This window comes from Notolepis coatsorum (genome assembly GCF_963971535.1).
Source record: "Notolepis coatsorum genome assembly, chromosome: 16".
Taxonomy (NCBI): Eukaryota; Metazoa; Chordata; class Actinopteri; order Aulopiformes; family Paralepididae; genus Notolepis; species Notolepis coatsorum.
The window spans coordinates 70,849,730-70,874,308 of NC_140180.1; the positions used below are offsets into that span (position 1 = coordinate 70,849,730).

Sequence of the window (24,579 nt, forward strand, 5' to 3'; positions counted from 1 at the left end):
GCGCGCACAACCATGCATGTGCGTGCACGCGCTTCTGCTCAAATCTTTAATACTCAGTGAGCTTGCACACCGTGCTACCCCGTCCCATGAACAACGCATGCCTGCCTGGCACTTTGACACTTGGTTCGCTAGTGTTGGCTCTATCGTTCCGTGAGCTAACGTTAGTAGCTACCTAGTGTTGGCTCTATCGTTCCGTGAGCTAACGTTAGTAGCTACCTAGTGTTGGCTCTATCGTTCCGTGAGCTAACGTTAGTAGCTACCTAGTGTTGGCTCTATCGTTCCGTGAGCTAACGTTAGTAGCTACCTAGTGTTGGCTCTATCGTTCCGTGAGCTAACGTTAGTAGCTACCTAGTGTTGGCTCTATCGTTCCGTGAGCTAACGTTAGTAGCTACCTAGTGTTGGTTCTATTGTTCCATGAGTTAACGTTAGTAGCTACCTAGTGTTGTAGGAGAGTGCATGCAATTCCGACTCCCCCTTCACTATCTTGGTTCGCTAATGCGTCTACATGGCTTGCATGCTTGCTATAGCTAGCCTATACTAGCCAACCAGTTCTTGCTAAAAAGACGCTCGCCTGACATATCGTCATGTAACTCGAGAACCGAGGCACGGAATTGGTAGAATGAGGGGGATCATCCCTATGTTCCCCGGGTCCTATGTTCCCCGGGTTCTATGTTCCCCGCTTTGATTGATTAATAGATTGAACATTTTATAAATTTTTATTATTTTATTAATTATTAATGTCCGCCTTGTTTCAAACGGTTAAGCTTAGGCCCTCTTTCGAACTGGTTAAGGTTAGAGTTTGGAATCAGAGCTGGTGGTCTAAAATCTTCAATCAATCAATCAATCAAAGCGGGGAACATAGAACCCGGGGAACATAGACATGCTCCCAAGTGAGGTTGCATTAGAACGGCAAAAAATTTATATTTCGAACAGTATTTATATGTTGGGCGAAAAATTTAACCAAAGCCTCTAGACGCTCGCAAAGTGCCGTGACTTGTGTGTGTGTTCAGCGCACGGGCCCGACACGGTAACCCACCTGTTAAGATTAAAACAAGCTAGCCACCACGTCGCAACAGCCAGGCACCTGCTGTCGGCTTGCATGCTAGCTAGCTAGCCAATATTAGCCAACCAGTTCTTGCTAACTAGCTATCATGCTAGCTAAGCTGTAACGTTAGCAGCCACAACACGGTGTAATTTCCCTATTTTCTTTTTGTGAACATGCAAATATTTCTTGTAGAAGTGGCACAATCTTCCATTGACTTGGGTATGTAAATTAATAACTTTTTTCCTTATCTTAGGCTTGGACTATGAGGTGGAACTGTAAGATCTGCAAATCATTGTCTACTACAAGGAGGAATCTACTGAAGCATTACAGACTACAACACACAACATTCGGTAGTGCACAACCCCAGCCATGTCTACATGACGGTTGTCCTTGCACATTCAAAACACAGGGTGCCCTTCGCACACATTTATCCAGATACCATGCAGCAGGAGAAAGTTCAAGGCCAGGAATTATAAATTTTAAGTGTTTAGTTTGCAGTCGCCATTTTCCTACAGACACAGTGAAGGACTACTTTCAGCATATTGGAAGGCATCTGAAGAGGCACGAAACTGTCTTTTGTGTATTTAAAGGTTGTGACTTTTGCACAAATATATACAATACATTTCTCAAACACAAAAACAGAAGCCATATAGGCTATTCTTTGAGTGATTTTAAGCAAGACGTGTTTGCGAGTCACCATAATCAGACTGTTGACCATTCTGATGTAGGCCTACCAGAGGCCAGTGATGGTGAGGAGGATGGATTTTGTGTTTTTATTTATTTCATGGTTATACAGTTTTTAGAAATGTACTTGTACCATTTGAGGCTTCAATGCTATGTTCCTTTTTGTCTTTCAGCTCCAGGATGAGTTTCAAAGAATCACAATGGTGCACCTTGAATGGTGGCGCCGTGGGGATGAGGTTGAAGGCTATCCTACTTGAGGTATTCTTCAATGACTTTTCTGTTTGCTAATATTTTCAGGGATGTTGTGGTCAAACTGCTGGAATATCATTGCTTATATGAAATATACAGCAGGTATTGTTCGCTTGTCATTCTCTCTACAACAAAGAGTATGAAATAGTTGCAGACCTTTTAAATACACAGTTGGCGGCTGGTTAATGTGGGGCACCTGGTTGGAAAATAGTTTTCAAATTGTATTTGGTTAATTTCTGTTTATTTTGAGATGGACTCTTATTTGACCAGCTTATTGAGAACTCCACTGGTTTGGATTCATAACCAATTGCAAAGTTTTGGTGCTCGGAGTTCTAATAATAATTACTGGACCATGGAAGGTAATTACACACAACACACGTGTGTGCGTGAGGCGACAAAAAACACAAACTCATTTCATAATTATGTACTCTGAAAATATGTGAATGTCCCCGAGTTTGGTGACTAGTATGGGGGGTTATGGTGTTAAAAGCTGAACTAGTCAATGAACAATAAAGAAGTAGGTAAAGGCGTCCATAGGCCCACAGTTGATGCAATTGCTCACATCCTCCACACTGCAACATACTGAAGAATAATGATTATTTGTGTCATTTCAGGCTCTGAGCATCAACATCACCAGAGATGTTGCCATTCGGGGCTTGGTGATGTACCTTGGGGAATCTACAGATCAGCTCTTAAAGGAGTATGATGTAAGTTGAAGCACATGTTAAAAGAGAGAAAAGGGTTGGGGGCAACTTTAAGCCTGAGGATGTTTTGTGAATACGGCCATTGGTTTTCTTGTCCAAAGGTTGGAAGGAAGGAATTTGGGAGATTTTCAATTATAGGACCTTCTCCTGTGGCTGTACAGTCTAAAGTTTCTTGCCCTTTCAGGATGCTGATGGAGATGGTGTGTCGCAGGACCTTGCTGTACAAACAACAAAAATCTACACAATCAAGAAGGAAACATCAGAGGGTCCCGACGACATCGGTATCGTCATAGAGGGCGTGAAAGTTCTGACTGCTCTGGGCAGGCACGTGCACACATAGAGGCCAAGGGGTGCTTGAGCACCTGCCTTTTTGAGCTTCATCAAAAAAGTGCCCTTTTTGAAAAAAAAAATATATATATTTTTTATTTTTTATTTTTTTTGTTACGCATATAGACTGCCCTTCCAACTGAAAAATATCAGGATAGAATAAAAATATTAGGTAAAGAGAGAGAGATGCCCCATATTCCATTGCAGTTAGCACGGCCTCCTCAGCGTGCCTCTCCGCGGACCTATATATTTTATGCATAGCGTGGGTGGTGATGATGATGATGATGATGATAGAAACCGCTGTGGCGCATACAGTTGAATGCTGGTATTACAGTCACTGAAGAAGTCAAGTCCGATGGGATTTGGGAATCTCAAATACAAATCGGGATTGGAATAAAAAATGCATTTATATTAAACAATACAGAATATACAGCACTTCTTGGGGTCTGTACGGTAAGCACTTATTCCCTCCCCCCTGAACATTTATGGAGATGTATGGGCCTTTTAAGTCAGTGATAAAAGTGTCTTTCAAGGATAAGTGAGCTTTTGCACTGATTATTATAGTTCAATATTCAATATTTGATCACCAAAACCCCCCAAAAAGCATAAAAAGTGTAGTGCCCTTTTCTGCCTTTGAGCACCTGCCCCTCTGAAGTCCTGTGCACGTCCCTGGCTCTGGGTAATTTCCCATCGGCTTGGTCCATGCTAGTTGGGTTGGCATATGCAGTGAATCTTGCCTATCCCAAGGAACTAAGGTACACAGAATTAAAGGCCTTTACATTTTTCTAACCTACCTTGAGTGAACCTGGATTATTTATGCCATTTTCTTTGGTTTTCTTCCTCTCTTTGATCTCAGGTACACATTCGAAGTCATCCAGAAACTCTTCCTGGAGCTGGATTGTACGAGGCGGTCTCCAAAAGTGACCAACCTCAAGAATAAGATACTGGTAAGAAAGGTGACCCTTGCAGAGTGAAAGGGAAAAGTCACTGTCAAAAATAACATTGTTTCCTTCAAGTTTTGGTTAAATGTGAGTTTCAGTGATCCGGTTACTGTAAGTAGTTGTTTCATCTCAGATTTGTCCAGCCATACTCATTTGAGCGGAGAGGCTTCATGGTTTTGAATATTGGCACAGAACAGTTCGTTTATAATGTGCACCTTGTGTACACTTTACCTTGTGGGGTGAGGCAAGGTCAAGTGTTGGGGCATTTACAATGTTGTGAGACTGTTGTCCATTTCATTTTAAGCACCCGACATTGGTTTTCTTCCTCTCTTTGGTCTCAGGTACACATTTGAAGTCTTCCAGAAACTCTTCCTGGAGCTGGATTGGACAAGGCTGTCTCCAAAAGTGACCAACCTCAAGAATAAGCTACTGGCTTAAGAAAGGTCAAGTGTTGGGGTGGGGGGGGGGTTATGTTGTGCTTAATTTTTATGTTTAAACTTGCAATAAAAACATGTTTTGATTTTGCATAAATACATGTTTACCTGGTATTCTTTTTAATATGCATGGTAATCTGTTGACCCAATTCAAGTAAACCAAGCACCGCAAGAATACATGATATTGGGTATAGAAATGAAGAAATTATGAGAACAGTGACATTCAGTGTTATTGAATAGATGTAAAGTCCTATAATGCCAATTAAAACACATTTGCATTATTCATTTAGATAAAGGTAAATAAGAATTGCCATGTGTTGTAAATAATGTGTATACACAGTAAATTTAGCAGAGTAAATTTTATTCAAACTGAGTACATTTTACTCAGTTTGAGTAAAATGTACTCAGTTTGAGTAAAATTTACTCTGCGAAATTTACTGTGTAGTGTTTACTTAAAAAAAATCAAGTTAACTAAGGGAAACTTCATATAATTGAATAGATTTACTTAAAACAATTAAGGCAACAAAGGGACACGTCATATAATTGATAAGTTTGATTAAAATTGATTGAATAAGTGAACTAAATTTAAACCAAAAACTTAAAGGCCAACTTGCAGGTTGTATTTTTGTTCAATAAACAATGTGGACTAGGCCAACGGTGACTTTCATGAAGAAGAAAAAGAAATATTGAAATTGACCCAGTTTTAGCGTTTTTATCAAACATTTTGTCTGCCCAACACAATCACCACGCACGTGGATATTTTAATCAATGGTTCATAACGTGCGCGTGTAATCGAAATTATGTCATCACGGCAGGTGCAGGGCACCTGAGAGTCACACACACACAGAGAGTCTGAGAGTCACACACAGCTAGTGGCAGGCAGAGAGCCTTGCTACTACTAGCCGAGGAGTAATGAATGAAAATGTATCTGTTTCACCTAACAACACTATTGCTCCGTGATCATAGCCATCCATCTCTAAAGCTAACCACTATTTGTAAAAGCCACAACCATGTTACCATATTTGTACTAATGAAAATCATTGTGTCGTTGACTCGTTGTACATATTGTGTATACACGGTTAGAAGCTAGCTAAGTTAGCTAACGTAGCTTAGCTTAGTAGCCGAAACTCATAACATCACCAGATTTAAAATGGTCATCACAAGTATTCTGCCAAGGAACTTATGGACACGACAATAGTAGTAGTTATAAGGTGTTTGAGCTTGTAGCGTTAGTTAGCTCATAGCTATCGTCACTGATGCACCGAGTGCAGCTAAAGGGGCTACTATCGTATCAACATGCCTGGGCGCATAGCTTGCTAGCCGGCAGGATGTGTGTGCAGCAGTGCTTTGCCTCACAGGTCTGAGAAGAGGACCTACACATTTTACTCGTTCCCAAAACTCTTTTACATGCACGACAGTAGACATAATGCTAACGTTAGCGGGGTAACGTTAGCCAGAGCCATATAGCCAGCTTGATACTATGACCCGGGGATAAGGCGACAGCCCACAGACCAGTAGCGCTGCTGTACTGAACAACAGGCTGCCTAGTGGTAAATGTAGTTATTTTTTTACAACATTAAAAACATTATAACTACCTTGTTTCAACCAGTTGTAGCTGGTCCATCAAAGTCTCCCGACGATTAAACCCATTTGCGTCTTGTAAGGCGTCCATTTGGATCAAGGAAATAGCTTTCTGCACTCGTCAAAACTCCTTGTAGTGGATCAGAAGTAGGGGAAAGATACCCGACGTGACGTCATGGCCCTGATAGCTCTGATAAGCTTTTTTGATTCGCGCGTGCATGTTATTCGTGCATGGACCTTTTTACCCCTTTCGGAGTGGCATTTCCGGCGTCAAATGGAAATAAATAAATAATTAAATTAGATACCAATGATGTAAACTACCCATAATTGAAGAGTAGGGTTTAACCTGCAAGTTGGGCTTTAAGTGCATGTTATTAATAATAACAGTTAAAATGTGTTGGATTTAGTAATAACATGCTAAATCATGAGTTAATATAGCCAATTTTTTTTTTGCAAGTACAACTCAATTTCACAAGGGAAATTGATTTAAATGTACTTAAAATGTTGGGCTATATTAACTCATGATTTGGCATGTTATTACTAAATCCAACACATTTTAACTGTTATTATTAATAACATGCACTTAAGTTTTTGGTTTAAATTTAGTTCACTTATTCAATCAAACTTATGTGATCACATTATTTACATGTGCTGAGGCAATGGCATATGGGTACTGTAGTAGTTTAGAGCAGTGGTTCCCAACCTTTTTCCCCCCAGGGACCCCCAAACATTCGCGGACCCCCTCCTAATAAGATACCATAAAATACTTTTTTTTTTTCATTTTAATAACAAACTGCTTATACACAGGCATATGCATCACAATTAGACCCACTATGCTTCTTTGACTTGTGCCTTCAATCAACAAATCTCATCTTGCACCATATGCATTTCAAAATGTTTGGCCAATATTCAAATGCTGTATTCATCCTCTCAAATCAGGCCCTAATGGTGAACGGTTTGCATTTATGGAACAAATCAATGCAACAAATTAAACTAAATATGAGACAGGAAATTCCAATCAGTAGCAGAGAGAATCTGTCCTAGCTGGGTTTAATACCTTTTTTTGTCATTTTAATAACAAACTGCTTATACACAGGCATATGCATCACAATTAGACCCACTATGCTTCTTTAACTTGTGCCTTCAATCAACAAATCTCATCTTGCACCATATGCATTTCAAAATGTTTGGCCAATATTCAAATCCTGTATTCATCCTCTCAAATCAGTCCCTAATGGTGAACAGTTTGCATTTATGGAACAAATCAATGCAACAAATTAAACTAAATATGAGACAGGAAATTCCAATCAGTAGCAGAGAGAATCTGTCCTAGCTGGGTTTAATACTTTTTTTTGTCATTTTAATAACAAACTGCTTATACACAGGCATATGCATCACAATTAGACCCACTATGCTTCTTTAACTTGTGCCTTCAATCAACAAATCTCATCTTGCACCATATGCATTTCAAAATGTTTGGCCAATATTCAAATCCTGTATTCATCCTCTCAAATCAGTCCCTAATGGTGAACAGTTTGCATTTATGGAACAAATCAATGCAACAAATTAAACTAAATATGAGACAGGAAATTCCAATCAGTAGCAGAGAGAATCTGTCCTAGCTGGGTTTAATACTTTTTTTTGTCATTTTAATAACAAACTGCTTATACACAGGCATATGCATCATAATTAGACCCACTATGCTTCTTTGACTTGTGCCTTCAATCAACAAATCTAATCTTGCACCATATGTATTTCAAAATTTTGGCCAATATTCAAATCCTGTATTCATCCTCTCAAATCAGGCCCTAATGGTGAACGGTTTGCATTTATGTTGAATGAAGTAAGAATCCACTGCAGTAAAAATATCCTCACCTCGAGTGGTGGTAGTAAGGTTGACTGACATGAGAATGTCCTGCTTCAGATCCTCATTTTCAATATATTGCACATAAACGATGAGCACAGCCTCGTCTGCGACAGTTGTAGTTTCATCAAGTTGTATGGCAAATGGACCCTTTCTAAGCTTTTCTGACAGCTGCTGCTCGCAATCACTTGACATCTTATCAATTCGGTCTTTCACTACATTGTTCGAGAGTGGTACTGATTTTAGTTTATCCGCCACCTGTGGGCCGCACAGTTTCTAAACCATTTTGATGCAGGCTGGTTTGATGAGCTGCTCGCCAATATTGTGCGGTTTCTTTGCTTTTGCAATTAAAAGCGAACACTCAAAGGAGGCTTCGGTAGCCTTCTGTAAATCACTGCCACCCCTGCTCCACGCTACTCTAACATCAACAGGCTTGTTCGCCTTGAGAGACTGTTCTTTCCTCCGAAAAAAGTCTGGATCCTTCCCAACGGTTTCTGGGTGCTTAGACGCCTGATGTCTCTTCAGCTTGCTGGGCTTCAGGCTCGAGTTTGCCAACTTTTCTCCACAAATCACACACTCAGGTCGTTTGTCTGGTCCCTCAGTGAAGCCCATGGTGATGTAATTTTCGCGATTGCTGTAGGTCCTAACTTTTTTTGCAGATGAGCTGCCGTCATCTCCTTTTCGTTTGTCACACATTTTCGCCTCTGGCGGCTGACTGCAGACGAGCCGAGAAAGTTAACTAGCGTGCTAGGCTAGCTACAGAAAGTGATAGTCAACTGATTCGCGTTTTAGCGGCTACCCGGTAGCCTACTGTTAACGTTCAAAAATCATGTCTAGATGTTTATTTATTTATCTTTATTTTTTATTGTAGTGGAGAGACTATTCATGCTTCTGATGATAAAAATATGCTAATAAAAAAAAAAAAAAAAAAAAAAAAAAGGACCTCAAATCATCTGTGGTCTGGCGGACCCCCTGCGCCCCCTGGCGGACCCCAGGGGGTCCGCGGACCCCAGGTTGGGAATCACTGGTTTAGAGTAAAGATTACGATATAAAACACATTTTCTCAAAGATTAAGTTAAAACATTTACCTTTATTGGTGGTAACAGTATATTAATTAAATAATCTATACCGCCGTCCAAGATTATGAACCCACAATTAATAGTTTTGATCTTCACTGATTTTCAGGACTTGTGACTCGACTTGGACGTGAGCAATGATGACTTGGACTCGAGCCTTGACTGCATTGGGACTCGGAAGGTGCAAACGAGGACTCAGACTTGTTAACCCATTTAGACCGGATGCTGCATTTGTGTGTATATACCTTTAAGGCCGGATGCTACATGTGCGTGTATTTAGCTTTAAGACCTGATGCAACGTCTAGGTCATTTCAGACGGTGTCGCCATTTTCAAGGTATGCGAGTAATGAAATGCACTGTGATTCGCTGAAATACATGTGGGAGAATGCTTTGGGATTTTATAAAAAAAATTAAGATTTTTATTAACTCATTCAGCTCCAATCACGAATAAAGTCGGGTTATCTCGCCAGCGGTTGAGTGCCAAACCCGAGAAAAGTCGGGTTTTGGTCATTTGATCTTTTTCCTTTGATCCCTGTTCCTGGCATAACGTTGGAATTGCAATGACGATCAAAATCCACCAGGTGGTAGTATCACCTACCTTATGAACATCATGGGCCAACTATTAGTGTGTTAGTACCGGCCCCACCACAGCCCCAAAACAACTAGGTAGTCGTTATGCACATTATGGTAAATTAATGATGTTCAAATAAAAGCCCAAGTTGTAATCTATCAAATGGTTTTCATTTCATTTTTCTATCTGCTCCAGAGGCTGAGATATAAAAGGTTTTAGTGAAGATTGACAATTCTGGAAAATCTTTCCAAAAAACCCTCAGGTTTGAACACATTGTCTGCCACGCAGTTTGCCCATCTTATACCACTCTCTGCCAGTGCTGTAACCCTATGGAGTTGCTCACCTTCTTTGCAGGGCTATAACTTTTTAAATATGATAGCTATATCAACATTACTATGGCCCATTCAACATCGGGTATCTATCATTCCGGATGTGGGAACGTTATATTTTTCCATTCATACATTGTCGTGTTAGTACCGTCGTGAATATAAGTGTTTTTAGAGTGTAGAGCAGTAATTCCTAGAACGCGAGTTATAGGCCCGACGCATATTTAATCGATTGGCGTTTTGTTCCTAAACACGCTATATTAAACAATTCAAATGCATATGATCGATATACATTATGCTTTATCATGTGTGAAGGAAAGGGGGGGGGGGTCGTTTATGATTCCTTGATTGTCAGTAACGGCTTTCTTTAGTACGACATCATACGTTGATCAGATGGATTGCAATGAAATAAATGCACAATCGAGCTGGAATTAATGTTAGATTCCTCTTACACATGGCCGATGAGTCTGGAGAAAAAAATTTCCAATTATTTGATTTCACTCTGCTAGATCCATTTTCCGTTTGTACAACGCAATAAACTCTGCCGGAACCTTTCCCCTGATGCACAGAGCGCCACATCCGATTTAGAGTGGAGTGCAACTCGCCTGAAATCCACCAGGCGGCAGTATTGAGGCGTTGCAATATCAGACAGAGTCCAGCTGGCTCCCAGAGCCTTCCTGGATGAATTATGAATGCCAATAGCAAATAAAGGAAATAATGATCATAAAAACGAGTAAACTCATTGTTGGCGTTATTAGATTGGCGGGCAATAACAAGTACTCATTTTTGGCGCAGGATGTGTTAAGAGATTGTGTAGAATAATTGCATAGGTTGACTGCCAGAGTGGACTTGGACTCGGACTAGGGTAATGGGGACTCGACTCTGACTCAGGCTCTTCTTTGGTGACTCGGACATGGACTCAAGACTCGATTACAACACTGCTATGTAGTATGTACTAAGCCTATACTAAGTCTATATTAGCCTACTATCTACTATGTCTATAGTACTATATACTATGTCCACATTAGCCCATATACTAATCACTGTCCATACTACTTTGTACTAACTATATCTATACTACTATGTCTATATTAGCCTACTATCTACTATGTCTATCTATACTATGTACTATATCTATACTATATACCGTGTCTACATTAGCATATCAACTAGTTACTGTCCTTACTACTATCTACATACTATATCTATACTATAAGACCCCCCGGATTTCACTGTATACTTGTATGCCGTGACAAATAAAACTCTTGACTTGACTATTACTATGTACTATGTCTATATTAGCATGTACTCCAAGTGAAGCACTCAAATTTGGTTGTTGCACACGATTTGTAAGTCACTTTGGATAAAGGTGTCAGGCAGATAAAGGTCTAGATGTAAATGCAAGTTGCTTCTGGCATGGTAAGTTGGCCCTACCATTCTCCCCACAATAACTCATCCCAATTTGCTTGTTTGATCCTTTGGTTACAGTGGCAATACATTTGGTTACAAAGCAAAGTTAAAACAAATGACGAGCCACAAGCATAAACACAATTAGCAGCATACAGAGATAGCAGGTTATATCCCCCGAGCCCCAACGGTCAGGAAAATGTTGCAGAAGCTACAACATGCGATGACTAGCTGGTCTTATTTCGAAATTTTTTAAAGGTGGCTTTGACGATATTTGTGGTTTCAAATGGGCCTAATTTTAGAATGTATGCAGAAATGACTGAAACTGAAAAAAGATAAATGGCCACTAGGTGGAGATATTGCTTCCACTTACTCCACCCCCCCCCCCCCCCCCAGTTGAACAGTAACGATTTCTATTTGATCTGAGAAGTCTGAGGCCTGCTGGGCAAGAAGGAATTCCTCATCTCCACATCTGGGCCCTCACAGAGGGGCCCTTGGAGTCAGAAAGGCATTTACAAATATATATATATATATATATATATATAGAGGCTTCCAGCGACAACTTGGAAGTAGAGAAGGAAGCGGCGCTTGAGTTATCTAGCCGGTGGTCGCAATCTACCGCCCTGGGAAAAATAAGAGACAGAGGTGGGGGATAACAGCAGATGTATTTGGATTAACCAGGATGGCCGAGATTAACGGAGTATGAGGTTGCGGATGACATCGGCAAATTGGTTGAGGGTACTGGATGAGATTCTGAGAAAAAGGAGGTTGCGGGACCGCCTGGAAGGGAGGGATTGTGAACTGGACATGTCTAGACAGGAAGCGACACAGTGAGCCTGTGCATGTAGCGGCACTATCGCTGGCATAACTTGATCAAATGAACGATCATCCCTCACAAAATGAGCAGTACATGAACGAGCAGGCCAAAGGCATGACGGAAGACGTGAGGAGGCTGGGAAAGTGAGGCAAAGGAGAACTCTTGCTTCAGAACATAATGCAGTTACAGATGACACAAACACTGCTGCTGATACAGCTGTGGCCGACCAATGCAGATCTAAAGGACAGGGAGAGGTGTAGAGAGCGCCAACTATTCCAATGTCCCAAATAGAGACAAATTGATATGAGGCCACAGACCCTCAGTCATTTGACAAGATGAAGTCTCAGTGACCGGTTAAGAGGATCTTTTGAAGAAATGTGTAACAGTCTATATAATAATACTGTAAAGTTTAGAAAGTGAAAACTATGACCAAAGCAGTTATTCTTATATTGTCTTAATGTGTTTCAACAAAATAAGTGAAATCAAAGTATTCCTCATTTTGCAGATGGACCCTCTGGAATCACACAAAGGACCTCTTTTGAGTCCCCAGACCCCACTTTAGGAAGCGCTATTGTAGCAGAACTGAAGAACAGGGAGAAAGTTGCATCGTCCCACTGCTGTTTGGATAATCTCTGTAGGTACTCCAGTAAGTAACCATCAGCTGTTTGGAGCATCTCTGTAGGTACTCTAGTAACCATCAGCTGTTTGGATCATCTCTGTAGGTACTCCAGTAACCATCAGCTGTTTGGATCATCTCTGTAGGTACTCCAGTAACCATCAGCTGTTTGGATCATCTCTGTAGGTACTCCAGTAACCATCAGCTGTTTGGATCATCTCTGTAGGTACTCCAGTAAGCATCAGCTGTTTGGATCATCTCTGTAGGTACTCCAGTAACCATCAGCTGTTTGGATCATCTCTGTAGGTAGTACTCCAGTAACCATCAGCTGTTTGGATCATCTCTGTAGGTACTCCAGTAACCATCAGCTGTTTGGATCATCTCTGTAGGTACTCCAGTAACCATCAGCTGTTTGGATCATCTCTGTAGGTACTCCAGTAACAATCAGCTGTTTGGATCATCTCTGTAGGTACTCCAGTAACAATCAGCTGTTTGGATCATCTCTGTAGGCACTCCAGTAGTAACCATCAGTAAGAGTAGAATCTTTGTATGTTCTGTGCTAAAACATTCTCCCCACATGTAGGTTAGTTGCATTAAACGTATCCGGGCTAGATCAGCCTAAATAATGAAAACACAATGCATTTCATTAAAATTTTAATTGTATGAATGCTTCCACACTTCACCTTTTAAAATAAAGCTATGTACACTTATAATCCTCTCCCGGAGTAAATAAAGAAAACAGCTGAACCACTAAGCTTTATGATGGGGGGGGGGGGGGGGGGGGGGGGGGGGCAAGAGTGAAAAAGTAAAAACATTTAAAGCTGGAATACAAATGTCTCAATCACCAAATATTTAGCCTTGCTCTTACATTGGAGAGTGTGTGTCAATGTCTAAACAATATTGCCATTACATTGTAATAACCAGGAGGTAGGGTTATACGAACATATGAAATGTTTTCTTCCCATAATACCAGGTGCAACCTGTTCCCTCGTGGGGATTACCTATATTTTTATTCAAGGTATAGTTGTGAAGTTCAGGCCAATTAATAATTTTATTATTCCTCAAAACATCCCTGGTGGTATTAAATTATTCAGTAATTAAGGTTTAATGAAATCATGTGCCCTACACTTGCAATACAACACTGTTCATTTATAAACACACTTAATAAATACTAAAGTGTTGTGTAACAGTATGCAGGATTTCTTAAAACTCATCCAACTATAAAAGGGAGAAATCTGTGTGTATCTGCGACAAACATATTTAGAGAAATGTTCATCCGATCGATTTCACACTTGGCGTGTGTATTGTTGAGGAGCCAGGGGAGTGCAGTATGCAATTTGATGCCATTTGGCGCTATAACAAAAAGTACCTTATGCCTGTAACTATTGAACTGTAACTCTGGTTGGGCAGGGCTTATATTACAATTTTTTTTATATCTACCTAACGCCTTGTGCTATTGCAACCACATTTGGTGGACATGTGTAGATATGACGTTCGAGTGAAATTCAGTGCCATTTGGCCAATAGTTGGTTGTGCAGCAGTTTAAATAGCTCATAATGCTCCCGTCTGTCCTTTGCATATCTCAGGAATTGCTCATCCAATCGACTTTACTCTTGGTGGGTGTAACACTGAGGGTCCAAGAAGGTGCAGTGTCGAATGTGAAGTTGATTGGATGTGCAGTTCTCAAGAACGCTGCAAGCAGCAATACCACGGTTCTCGACAATGCTGCAAGCAGCAACTCCAGGGGCCAAGCAATCGCCTAGTTCCGAACGGGCACACGAGTAGATGTGGCATTCCAAAACACCTGCACTGAAAAGGTTCCCCACTTTTCAAAATTAGATTACCGAGATTCTTTTGATGGATTACACATTGCAGTAGCAGTCAAAGGCAATTGTTCCACCATGAACATCCTTATTCAGTAACTTAAAAATACAAATCCTGGCTCTGAGGTGAACTGAGGTCAAAAGTAATTAGAAAACCAAACTAATAATAATAGTGACCTAACATGCTAGCTGCAGCTAACTTATGGAGGGTGGGAAGACAAGCATGTATAAAATCAACTGCATCCTTTTTTTTGTATCTGAACTAAAAAAAAAAAAAAGATTTAAAAGCACCAAGCATGTTTTGAGGAAGAATTATAATTGTTTTTGTCCACAGGCAACCATGCAAACCTTCTCTCAAAAGGTTTGGTGCAGTCATGTCAGGGTTAAACTTATTCAATTTAGCAACGCATTATGCATTACAGACATAACACATTTCCCCAAAACTTAAAGACCAAGAAAAGCCTGAAATTAATGTTTTGATTTCATTGACATGGATGTAAAATAGCCAGTTGGCAATGACGAATTAAATACTTATTTCAAAGTGTGGTCTAGTCTCCTCTCAATCCAAAATATTTTCGCACTCATAGTAACACATTCATCGTTTGATTATTTTGGATATAGGCCTATGTTATATTGGACCCAGGTCTGAATAATCAGCGCTACATTTGGGACTTGAAATGCATATCAATTCCCTCTTATATTGACTTTGGTTTTTAGGCAAATGTTAAGAGGTACAGAATTTCCGCATGATAAAATTAAGTTTTTAAGTAAGGCAACATTCATATCATTTGAAGGTACCATACTGTAATTCATTATGAATTAACATTTGAGGCACCCCAAAACACATTAAGTTAAAAGTCTAGTTTTCAATAGTGAAAACCAGGTCCCAGTCCCCATTAAAGTTATTTTAGGCATGCATAACACATTACAAACCACTGCTCTTTATCCAAAATATCAAATAAAATAGCTCACTGAGGAAAAGAAAGAGAACACAGCACTTACAAACTCAAAACCCCATGAGGTATATACTAGAAAACTGTGCAAACAGACAACTTATTTCTTGTAATCTGTCATATGCAATTTAAGTGACAGGTAAAAAAGGCATTGTGCTGTTATTTCACAAGAATCCTTGTTAAAATTGTTTGAACTGACGGGCGATGAAACACCCAGGTAGGGAGTTAAGTCAATTCACATCATACCAAATTGGCTCGTGCCTATTTTAACAGTGCAGGTTGTTACTAAACATGAGCGGTAACACTTTTACATGACGACCATCATTTGGGATCATAAGCACATTATAGGTGCATCTTAAGTACATTATAATCACGTCAGAAAATACCATAATGCAATATAGGTATACATTTAGAATACAATACGACTGTTATGACAAAAATGACCTATATGTAGATGGTCATAAAGTAGTCATCATCTTGGGTTTACACATTTACCTGTGCAACACAATGATTCCAATATGCATTAATATTTGTTTTTTGGTCTGAGATCTATGCAATATGCTCATATTTTCTAAAAGTATTTAAACAATTTGGGAAAGGAATTCCATAGTTATGTTCAAGTATAGAATTTCAATTACAGATTGACTTTGAGACTAAGTTGTCTTGGGGGGCAAGATTTGCTGCTAATTTTGTGGCTGTTGCAACAGTTTTTGAACAACAATCATTAAAAGGATGGTTCAGACTATCTGACCAATCATAAACAATATTTTAAGTCCATCCAAATTGGCCTGGTGATGGATATACTGTATGTCAATGTGGCTAAAACCATCTCCAATAGAATGCAGCTCTTCCTAAGAGTTACCTACCCTTTCAACTACTAGAATTGCTAACAAACGCTGACAACTTTTACTTCAAATATCTCAATAATCAAAAACACTGAAGACTAAAAGAACCATCACCCATTGTAAATCAAATGGATTTCTAGAAAACTGGAGCCATCCCCATAACCTTTACAATGGTTTCAATTCTGTCTCGCCATTATCAGGTCAACTCAATTGGATTTTACTGCGTAGTCAGTCGACAGTTAACTTACGGTTGGCATTTGAGTCCAGTGCTTGAGATTTCAAATGAAAAAATAATCACACCATATGTAAAGATGGAGGCGGTAACCTTTCCTCTTGGTTTCTCTTCCCTAAACTCCCCCAATATCATCCACAGAACAATTATCCAGGGGAAAAACAAGTAAAGTGGCTCACCAATATCCCTTAGTATTAGAATACATGTTCCAATATGATTATAATGCACTCAGTGTTTATGATGGATTATTATGCCTTTTTGTTATTATGTTACCAAAATATTATTTCTCCTCCATTTCCCAGTGCCTTTAGCTGCAAATGAGCAAAGCCTGAGATACTCCATCATGCAGCTCATTAACCCGTATATATATATAACTATTTAAAATGCTGTTAAATAGTTTTGTCTCCTGAAAACGGCTGTGTTTTAGTTGTGTAGCGTAACTCATTTCACAGATTCTATTAATTAGTATATCATTAGCGGCTAATTTTCAGGATTTCCAGACTAAAAATTTTTTCGGAGAAAAAAAAATTAAATAAAGAAATAAAATATCCATGCAATTTAAGCATACTCAGTATCTGCGGTGAAAAGAAATAGGGCGGTCTCATCGCGATCGATCACAATACGCCTGACCGCCTGTGTTCGCAAAATAATTGATGGCCAGCTGAATTAACAGCCTGAAGCTCTATCTGATGTCGTGTTTCTATTTCGGTCTGGTTGAAACCTCATTGGCCGCCGGCCAGACTAAAACCCTTGCACAATCAATTGATTCCTCCATGGTTTTGATTTTATCTTCCTGTCACAGCGAATGTACTGTACCAGTGACTACACTAGGCTTCTTTGTGACCCCTCAGAAATGCATGCAGTGTTCAGATTTTGGGGTGGGGATGCGACACCTTAGCCAATAAAGGCATGGTAACCACCTTACTCATCAAAGATTGCAATGCACTAAACTAGCTAGTCTAACCCAAATGTAATTCTAAAAATAATTATATAACAGTTATATTTCTAAATACCATTCAATTGAAGTCCCAGGACATCCAGATAACTTATGATAAAGCAATAGAAATCAATGCTATGGAATTAGTTAGACTAAGTTGTATATTAAAAAAAGAAGCAAATGTTAGGTCTATTACCTTAGCAATTTAATAGACCTATCTATATACTTCTCGCAAATAAAGTTGACATGTTTTATTCACCAAAATATTAATTCTGAATTCCTGTTTGCTTTAGAAGGATGACTCTTCCTTGTAAGGTCTTTGCCACATAATGCATTAAGAAATGGGTCATCATCACAGGGTAATGGTTTATGTAAGATCCAACATAACATGGTCCAACTATATGCATTTCATTAATCACTAAAGTAGCACTATGGTTTAAATAACAAGTTCTTGGCCCCCTCATTAAAAGCCCCATGAAAATCACCTCCATGTCCACACAAAGAAAACTTAAAAGTGAAGGAAGAAATTTTTACAACATTTTCCTAGTTTAGAAGTACATATCCTAGTGGATCCTAGTGAAGCACATCTCTTGCACTCACATTCAATCTCTCCCGGGAGCTCCGTGGCTCCAGTCATCACCTCTAAAACCAATACCACCTGTGTATGGAGCACGCGTGCCTTTGATCTCAAGCCTCTTCTGGTGCCGAGGGCCTCTTCAGGTCCCGGATCTGCTTTATCAGATAGTTCTTCTCGTCACAGAACTGCTCGTCCTCAGATCTGTCGGTCTGAAAGTGGCTCAGGAACTCCACCAACTTGGTCTGGTTCTTCAGCAGTATGTCCAGCACGGGCTGCGTTTTGTTTGGGTTCGCCACAAATACCTGCGGCGGACAAGACGTACGGCATGATTTCACATTTTATTCCCAAAACAACGGCCAAAAAAAAGAAAAACCCACAGCACACAACTTTTTTGTTGAAGAGAAATAAAAATGCCATTATTGCATTGCTTGCCATAGCAAGAAAAGGCATTTAAATTACCTTGAGTAAAAGTTTAGTGCATTGTTTTGCACAACGCCTTCCATTTGTTATGACTATTAGCTTCTACAATATCTCCCATCTATGTACAACAAAAACAAGGTAGTGTGTGTGCTTGACGGCAAGAACACTTTCCCCCATTTCTTATACTTTCACATTAGAACATCAATACACACCTTGAAGACATGGAAAGCTTCAAACTGGATGTTGCGGCTGTTGTCTCGAAGCATGTTCATCATCAGCTTCAAGTTCTCTGCCCGACTGATGTACTTGGTCATGACAGTGAAGTTGTGTCTGTCCAAGAGAAGCTCTCCCAGGAGCTAAAACAAAGGTACATTCATTGTGAGGAGCAGGGACTTTGGTTTAATACAAGGCGAACAAAAGAAGGGGATGGTCATTAGTAACTGCAATCAGGGTTTCAGTTAGAAAAAATTGTTGCCGGTCTCAGGGTCCGGTAGTTAAATCTACCGGTCAAATGAGAGAAATTCCGGTCAGAGTTTATTGAGCTTAAAAACAATTGATAGGTAGGCTATATAAAGAATGACATCCTCAAGGCATGTAGATTTATAATATTTTAACTTAAAACTAGGCTACTTTTGCGTATAGTCATTATATTCCAAATAAAATAAGTCCCGAGACTCCGTGCTGCTGCAGACTTTAAATCAAATAGGTGTCTGTGGGCAGTCGCCCGACATTAATAAACAGCAGTCTGTTATAATCACATTTTTATGAGCTAACGAATTCCGTTATATTGGACATTTGTATTAATTATATCAAGCGAAGAACTGAGAAATTTGGCAGAGAGACGGCAACATTATCGTGGGTTTGCGTGATGACTCTCCACCTCCCAACGACTTATTTGCGAGAGTATGGCGCTGCAAACCAGCAGATTCAGCCGTTTTCAGGCTCTATCTGGGGACCGCTCAACAGCGCCCCCCACCCAACAGCTGAATTGCCAATGGCTGAATTGGAGTACTGCACTGTGCCGGTACAGATGGGTGGATTCTGTGGCTCTGCAGCTGCATGCAGTCGCAAATCTAGCAGCAAATCTAGCAGCTGACAACATTATTATACCTGCTTGGTGAAGCAACGATGAAACAAATGTAATGATTGTTTCATTCATCGCATAGGCTATTTAATTTTAGCCTATTTTAATACAATTCAAATAGTGCTTAGAGGGAATTATTTTCACCGGACATTAAGACCGGAGAGATTAAATATGTCGGACTTCAACAGATTTTGCCGGTCAAATACCGGTAATTACCGGCTAACGGAAACGCTGACTGCAATATCTAGGGATATGTATCCATATTGATGCCCGTTTCAGATATTGGGCCAATACTGACTCAGTACGAGAGCCCTCTGGCAAGGGGAGAGGTTTATGCTGGAGTGCTTTGCAACATGCCGATCTACACTTCACGGTCATTACTTATCAAAACAATGGAATTGGTGGACAGCTTAAGCCAAAAACAGCTCATGTGCCGGGTTTGTGTGTTCCTTAATGAACACACCAACATTATGGGAAATGGGCTTATAGTTTTCTCCAGAGTGAGACAAAAAGATAGATATCAGTGTCGTCTATGTGCGTTCAATAGAAAGCTTATGGGCTTAGCACAAAATAATGGAAACAGATACAGAACACTACATAGCTTAAGTTATAACTCCTGGGGGTGTTTTTGACCAACAGCTAGGCTAGCTGATCCGTATCTGCCGGAGAGCTATCTACTGAATGCACAGAGATATCTACTGAATGCACAGAGATAAAATTGGTGTCCATCTTCTTGTCTGACTCTGGAGAAGATGGTAAGCAAATTTCCGATAATGTTGGCTTGTTCCTTTAAGTCTCCCATTTCTAATATTTTACAACTTTATCAACACCACAACTCCCACAGTGACTACATGTACAGACCTCACCACACCATTAGTCTGTAGGCTGTGAGCAGCACAGCTGGGATATGTAGTAGTGTTGTCAAAAATATCGAAGTATCGATACACATCGATACTGAATATTTAAAATGGTTTCGATACTCATTTCCCGAAAAACCGATACTTTCTGCAGTATCGGTACCAGCTGGCGAGTGTTCTACCGCAAGTTGTTGACATGCTGTTCAGAGCACGCTTGCCCCTCCGCCTGCTCCGAGTCCAGCCCTCCCTCTCACAGAGCCGTCTTCAGTTTGTAAACAAACATTTTAGTTGAAGATGGCAAATGCAGAGCCTCCGCAACTTGTGCTTGTTGTGGATAAAGAAAACAGCAGAAGTGCTGTTAGGAGGTACTTCGGGTTTGAAGTAAACAACGAAGGACAAGCTAAAGATGCACCAATGCTATTTGCAAGCGGTGCTACAGAGCAGTTCCAACGAGGATCTCCCTAAAGAAATGAAAGAGGTTCGTTACAGCTCCTCTTTCAACGTCACTGTGACTGAAGCATTAAACCATTAACTCTAGTTTAATACATGATACGTTGTCTACTGATGGCGCATAATATCAACAGCTGATTCGTTGTTAGTAAAGTTACAGCTTTCAGCTAACGTTAGCTACTGCTAGCCGTTAGCTTAGCTGGCCACTTATAATTACTGCATGGAAACGGAGTAACGTTAACGTTTAGTCGAGGTCATACAATACTACAGTCGACATAAGGTTAACGTTACCCCGTTTCCATGAAGTGTTTAAATTCTCTCTCTAAAAAAAAATATATATATATATATATATATATATATATATATTTTTTTTTTTTATCGAAATGGTATCGAAGTATCGATACTTTTCAAGGTATCGTATCGAAGTCGAAATTCCAGTATCGTGACAACACTAATATGTAGTCCGTTCAGGAGTTATACTTTTGATAAAGTTGTGAAATGTTCAAAACGGGGGGCCTAAAGGGATAGGTCAGACAGAGCAAGTGGGGCAGCTTCAGACAAGCAAAACGTGGGGTTCAGTAACTATAAAGTTTGATTTAGTTGTGGATGGTTAACATTTGTATTTGCATGTTGTGGTGCGACTGTTGTTTTGATGACAAACTTTCACAGCGTATAGGCACCATAGAGAGGCACAGCCCTCTGGCATAAGCCCCTCCCCTTGCCCGAGGGCTCTGGTACAGAGTCAGGTGAATACCAGGCTAAAACCAGTATTGGTACTGGGGAATTTCCCCAATACTAGAATACCATGCAAAAGGTCATGGAACGAAAATAAACTTTATTTTCTGCATTTTTGGCACAATACATTTTGTCCTAAGACCCTAAACTAATAGTCTACACTGTTAAAAGTAGAAGTAATGGATAATAGTGTAGGACTTGGAGCAGTGAAAAAGTGGTATAGTGCCCTAGAAAGAACAGGAGTAATTATATTATTTTCAAGAGGACATGAAATAATTTGGGGAACTGTTGTGCTATTACCTTCAGAGATTGGCGTTTGGTAACATAGTTTTCAGAATGCAGGAGCTTTTCATATTCTGTAAAAACCTAAGCAAAAACAAGTTGCAAAGTTTGCACATTAGTTTGCAACGTTTTTTTCCTCTCACACAAGCATCCCATTATTTCAGATCTGACACCAGGACACTCACTCTGTCGTAATTGGTCTCCAAGAAATCAGCACCCATAATCTTGTGTCTTGTGAGAAGATCCTGTTAATAAAACAACAGAGACCGGGGCTGTTAGATTTGATGCGTTAAGTGGAAAGTTAATGTGGGCAGAGTGTGTCTACTCATTTAGCATCATACCTTGAATGAGGCGAAAGCGTCCGAGGCAATGTCAAAAGTCGACAGCTCTACGTAACGGAAGAAGCAGTAGAAGTCTTCAGAGAACAGCACAGTCCGTGCCAGGGGCTCATGACGCAAGCACTCCCTCAGCATCATCCCACAGTTCAGGGCTACCTCTGCACTCTCGTACCTGTAAATGCATCGTTGTTCATTATAATGTTCCTTTAAGTCTGCCTTTTCTGCCATCTTACAACTTTATCAAAACCACAAAGCACCACCACAACGTTAGTCTATACTAGGCTGTGAGCAGTACAGTTCAGGATATGTAGTCCGTTCAGGAGTTGTGCTTTTGATAAAGTTGCAAACTTTTCTAAACAGGGCACTTAAAAGGATAGTTCAGATTTATTTTTACATTAAGTGGTATTTTCAGATTTCATATGTAAACTAAATGTGTTAACATTATTTGCCATAGTATATATATATATATAAAGCTGTTACATTTACTTACATAACCCCAAAAGCAGAAAAGCAATGTGAGGTAATGGATCCAACTTGAAGGTATAGTTGGCATCACATAATAGCAGTTGACTCTTACCCTTTCAGAAGCATAAAGAGGATCTGTGGGTGTGAGGAGATGTATTCCACCGTGGGAGTGCGAGTACCGATCTGACGTCGCACAATGTTGCTGAAGAGATGCACCACATCTTTCTTCCCCTGTGAAGATCACTCATTTGAATAACGGAACTCACTATAACTGTGCATATTCATATTTTGTTTGGGCATAGCCATTTCAATCATGCACACACACACACAACCATTTACCCTAAACAGCATCTGCACAAAGAAATAAATACTGTGTTTATACACATACAAGTTATCGTCGTACAATGAACTACACCCACCTCAAAATCAATCCTTTGCAGATTTGCAATGAGAGCAATGAGGAGGTTGGTGTTGTAGAGCTCTTGTGCAAGCTGAGCCACGGCCTCAGTTTGAGGCTCCTTGTCACCTGTACCACATAGTACCTCCTTCAGAGAGGACAGATTCTTAGACACCTCCTCTGCAACCTACATAATGGAAAAAGGAGCATCAGTGACGGGAAGAGTCTTAGCCTTATTTAAACCTTAAATAGTTCCAAAGACAGGACTGCTGAACTGGGCATGTCACACATGTTGCCATTGCTGACCTTTTCACACTTTTTGCTCTCTGTAGCATCCAGCTTCTCCATGCATGCCATATTCTCTTTCAAACTCTTCACAATTTCAGCTGGACTCTTCTGAGACTTGCCAAATGGAAAAGGCATGATGTAGGCTCAATTAAACCACGTCTCGATCTCTTGCTTAAGTAAGACACTAGTTCAAAGGGAGAAAAACACAGGAGAGAACTTTAATGTGTAATTAAGCCAATCTAACTTGGACATTAACATGGTTACAAAATCGCCCACCATGCCATGTTAGAACCTCGCCCGCAGAAAGCTAGCAAGCTGTTGTAACAAGTTAACGATAGTTGGTTAAAACATGGTTGGCTAGCTAACGTTACCTTCGTCAACTGTAACGTTGGGGTACTGTTACACTTTCAAAGTAACAGTTACCGCCGCCGGTAACTTAGCAAGGTAGTTAACGTCACACGATATTCCACAAAGATGTAACGTGTAGTGACGCTAAACTAAAAGTAAGTTCACATTTGTTTCGATGCGATATAGCGATTTAACGCTAGCTAGCTAACGTTAGCTGGCATGCTACAAACTCTGCTTGCTAACCCAAACAGGGACGTCACGGCGAACACAAGAACAAGATGGCTAATCAGCAACAAAGTTCTGCGTGTGAACTGAGCAAAGCACGCAGGCTAACGTTCACTGGCAGTCAGTCTGGCAGTAAGCTAGCGAACAGTTGACAAATAAATCAGCTTTTACGAAACGAATATTGTCCAGTTCACGCTGACAAACACGACTCACCGGTTAAACAGTTTGAACTTGAAGGTGGCTTCGTGGCTAAAGGTTAGCTAGCGAGCTACCTACACCTGTAACTTATTCCCAAGTATCTTCAGAAATACCTGACCGAGCCGTCTCTAGTTCAACTATGTTAGGTGACTAAACGGAGCTAAAACCCGCAAGAACGGACAAAGTTCATAGCTAGGGTAGTCCCTCTAACGTGACTTGTGACCGTCACCTAACTAGCTAGCTGGCGGAGTTGAAGAGAGAGCTCGGCTAGTGGGCTGTCCTGTCTGACAACTTCATCTCCCCGTCGTGTCCTCCGGCTGCAGCTCTGGCTCCGCGTCCACACAGACGTTGGGTGGGGATGTTTTGTTTGAGACATTTTGTGCGATATGACTGTCATGTTTTCCGTCCAATCACGGCCGAGAACCTAATGGCAACAACGCACCCTCCGCAATAGGGGATATCTGCAGAGCCGCACAGTAAAAC

The 24,579-nt window shown here is 40.4% G+C and overlaps 1 protein-coding gene across 1 annotated transcript; it reads right to left on the minus strand.

Moving 5' to 3' along the window:
• Positions 1-14,502: 14,502 nt before the first annotated feature.
• On the minus strand, positions 14,503-24,441 carry cab39l1 (calcium binding protein 39, like 1). Its single transcript, XM_084332312.1, has 9 exons — positions 24,112-24,441; positions 23,344-23,509; positions 23,060-23,224; positions 22,753-22,871; positions 22,179-22,347; positions 22,023-22,082; positions 21,856-21,921; positions 18,642-18,785; positions 14,503-18,311 (listed from the first exon to the last, which is right to left on the minus strand). Exons 2-9 carry the CDS (start codon positions 23,458-23,460, stop codon positions 18,120-18,122), a joined length of 1,032 nt encoding a protein of 343 aa, XP_084188438.1. The 5' UTR covers positions 23,461-23,509; positions 24,112-24,441; the 3' UTR covers positions 14,503-18,119.
• Between the last annotated feature and the right edge of the window lie 138 nt (positions 24,442-24,579).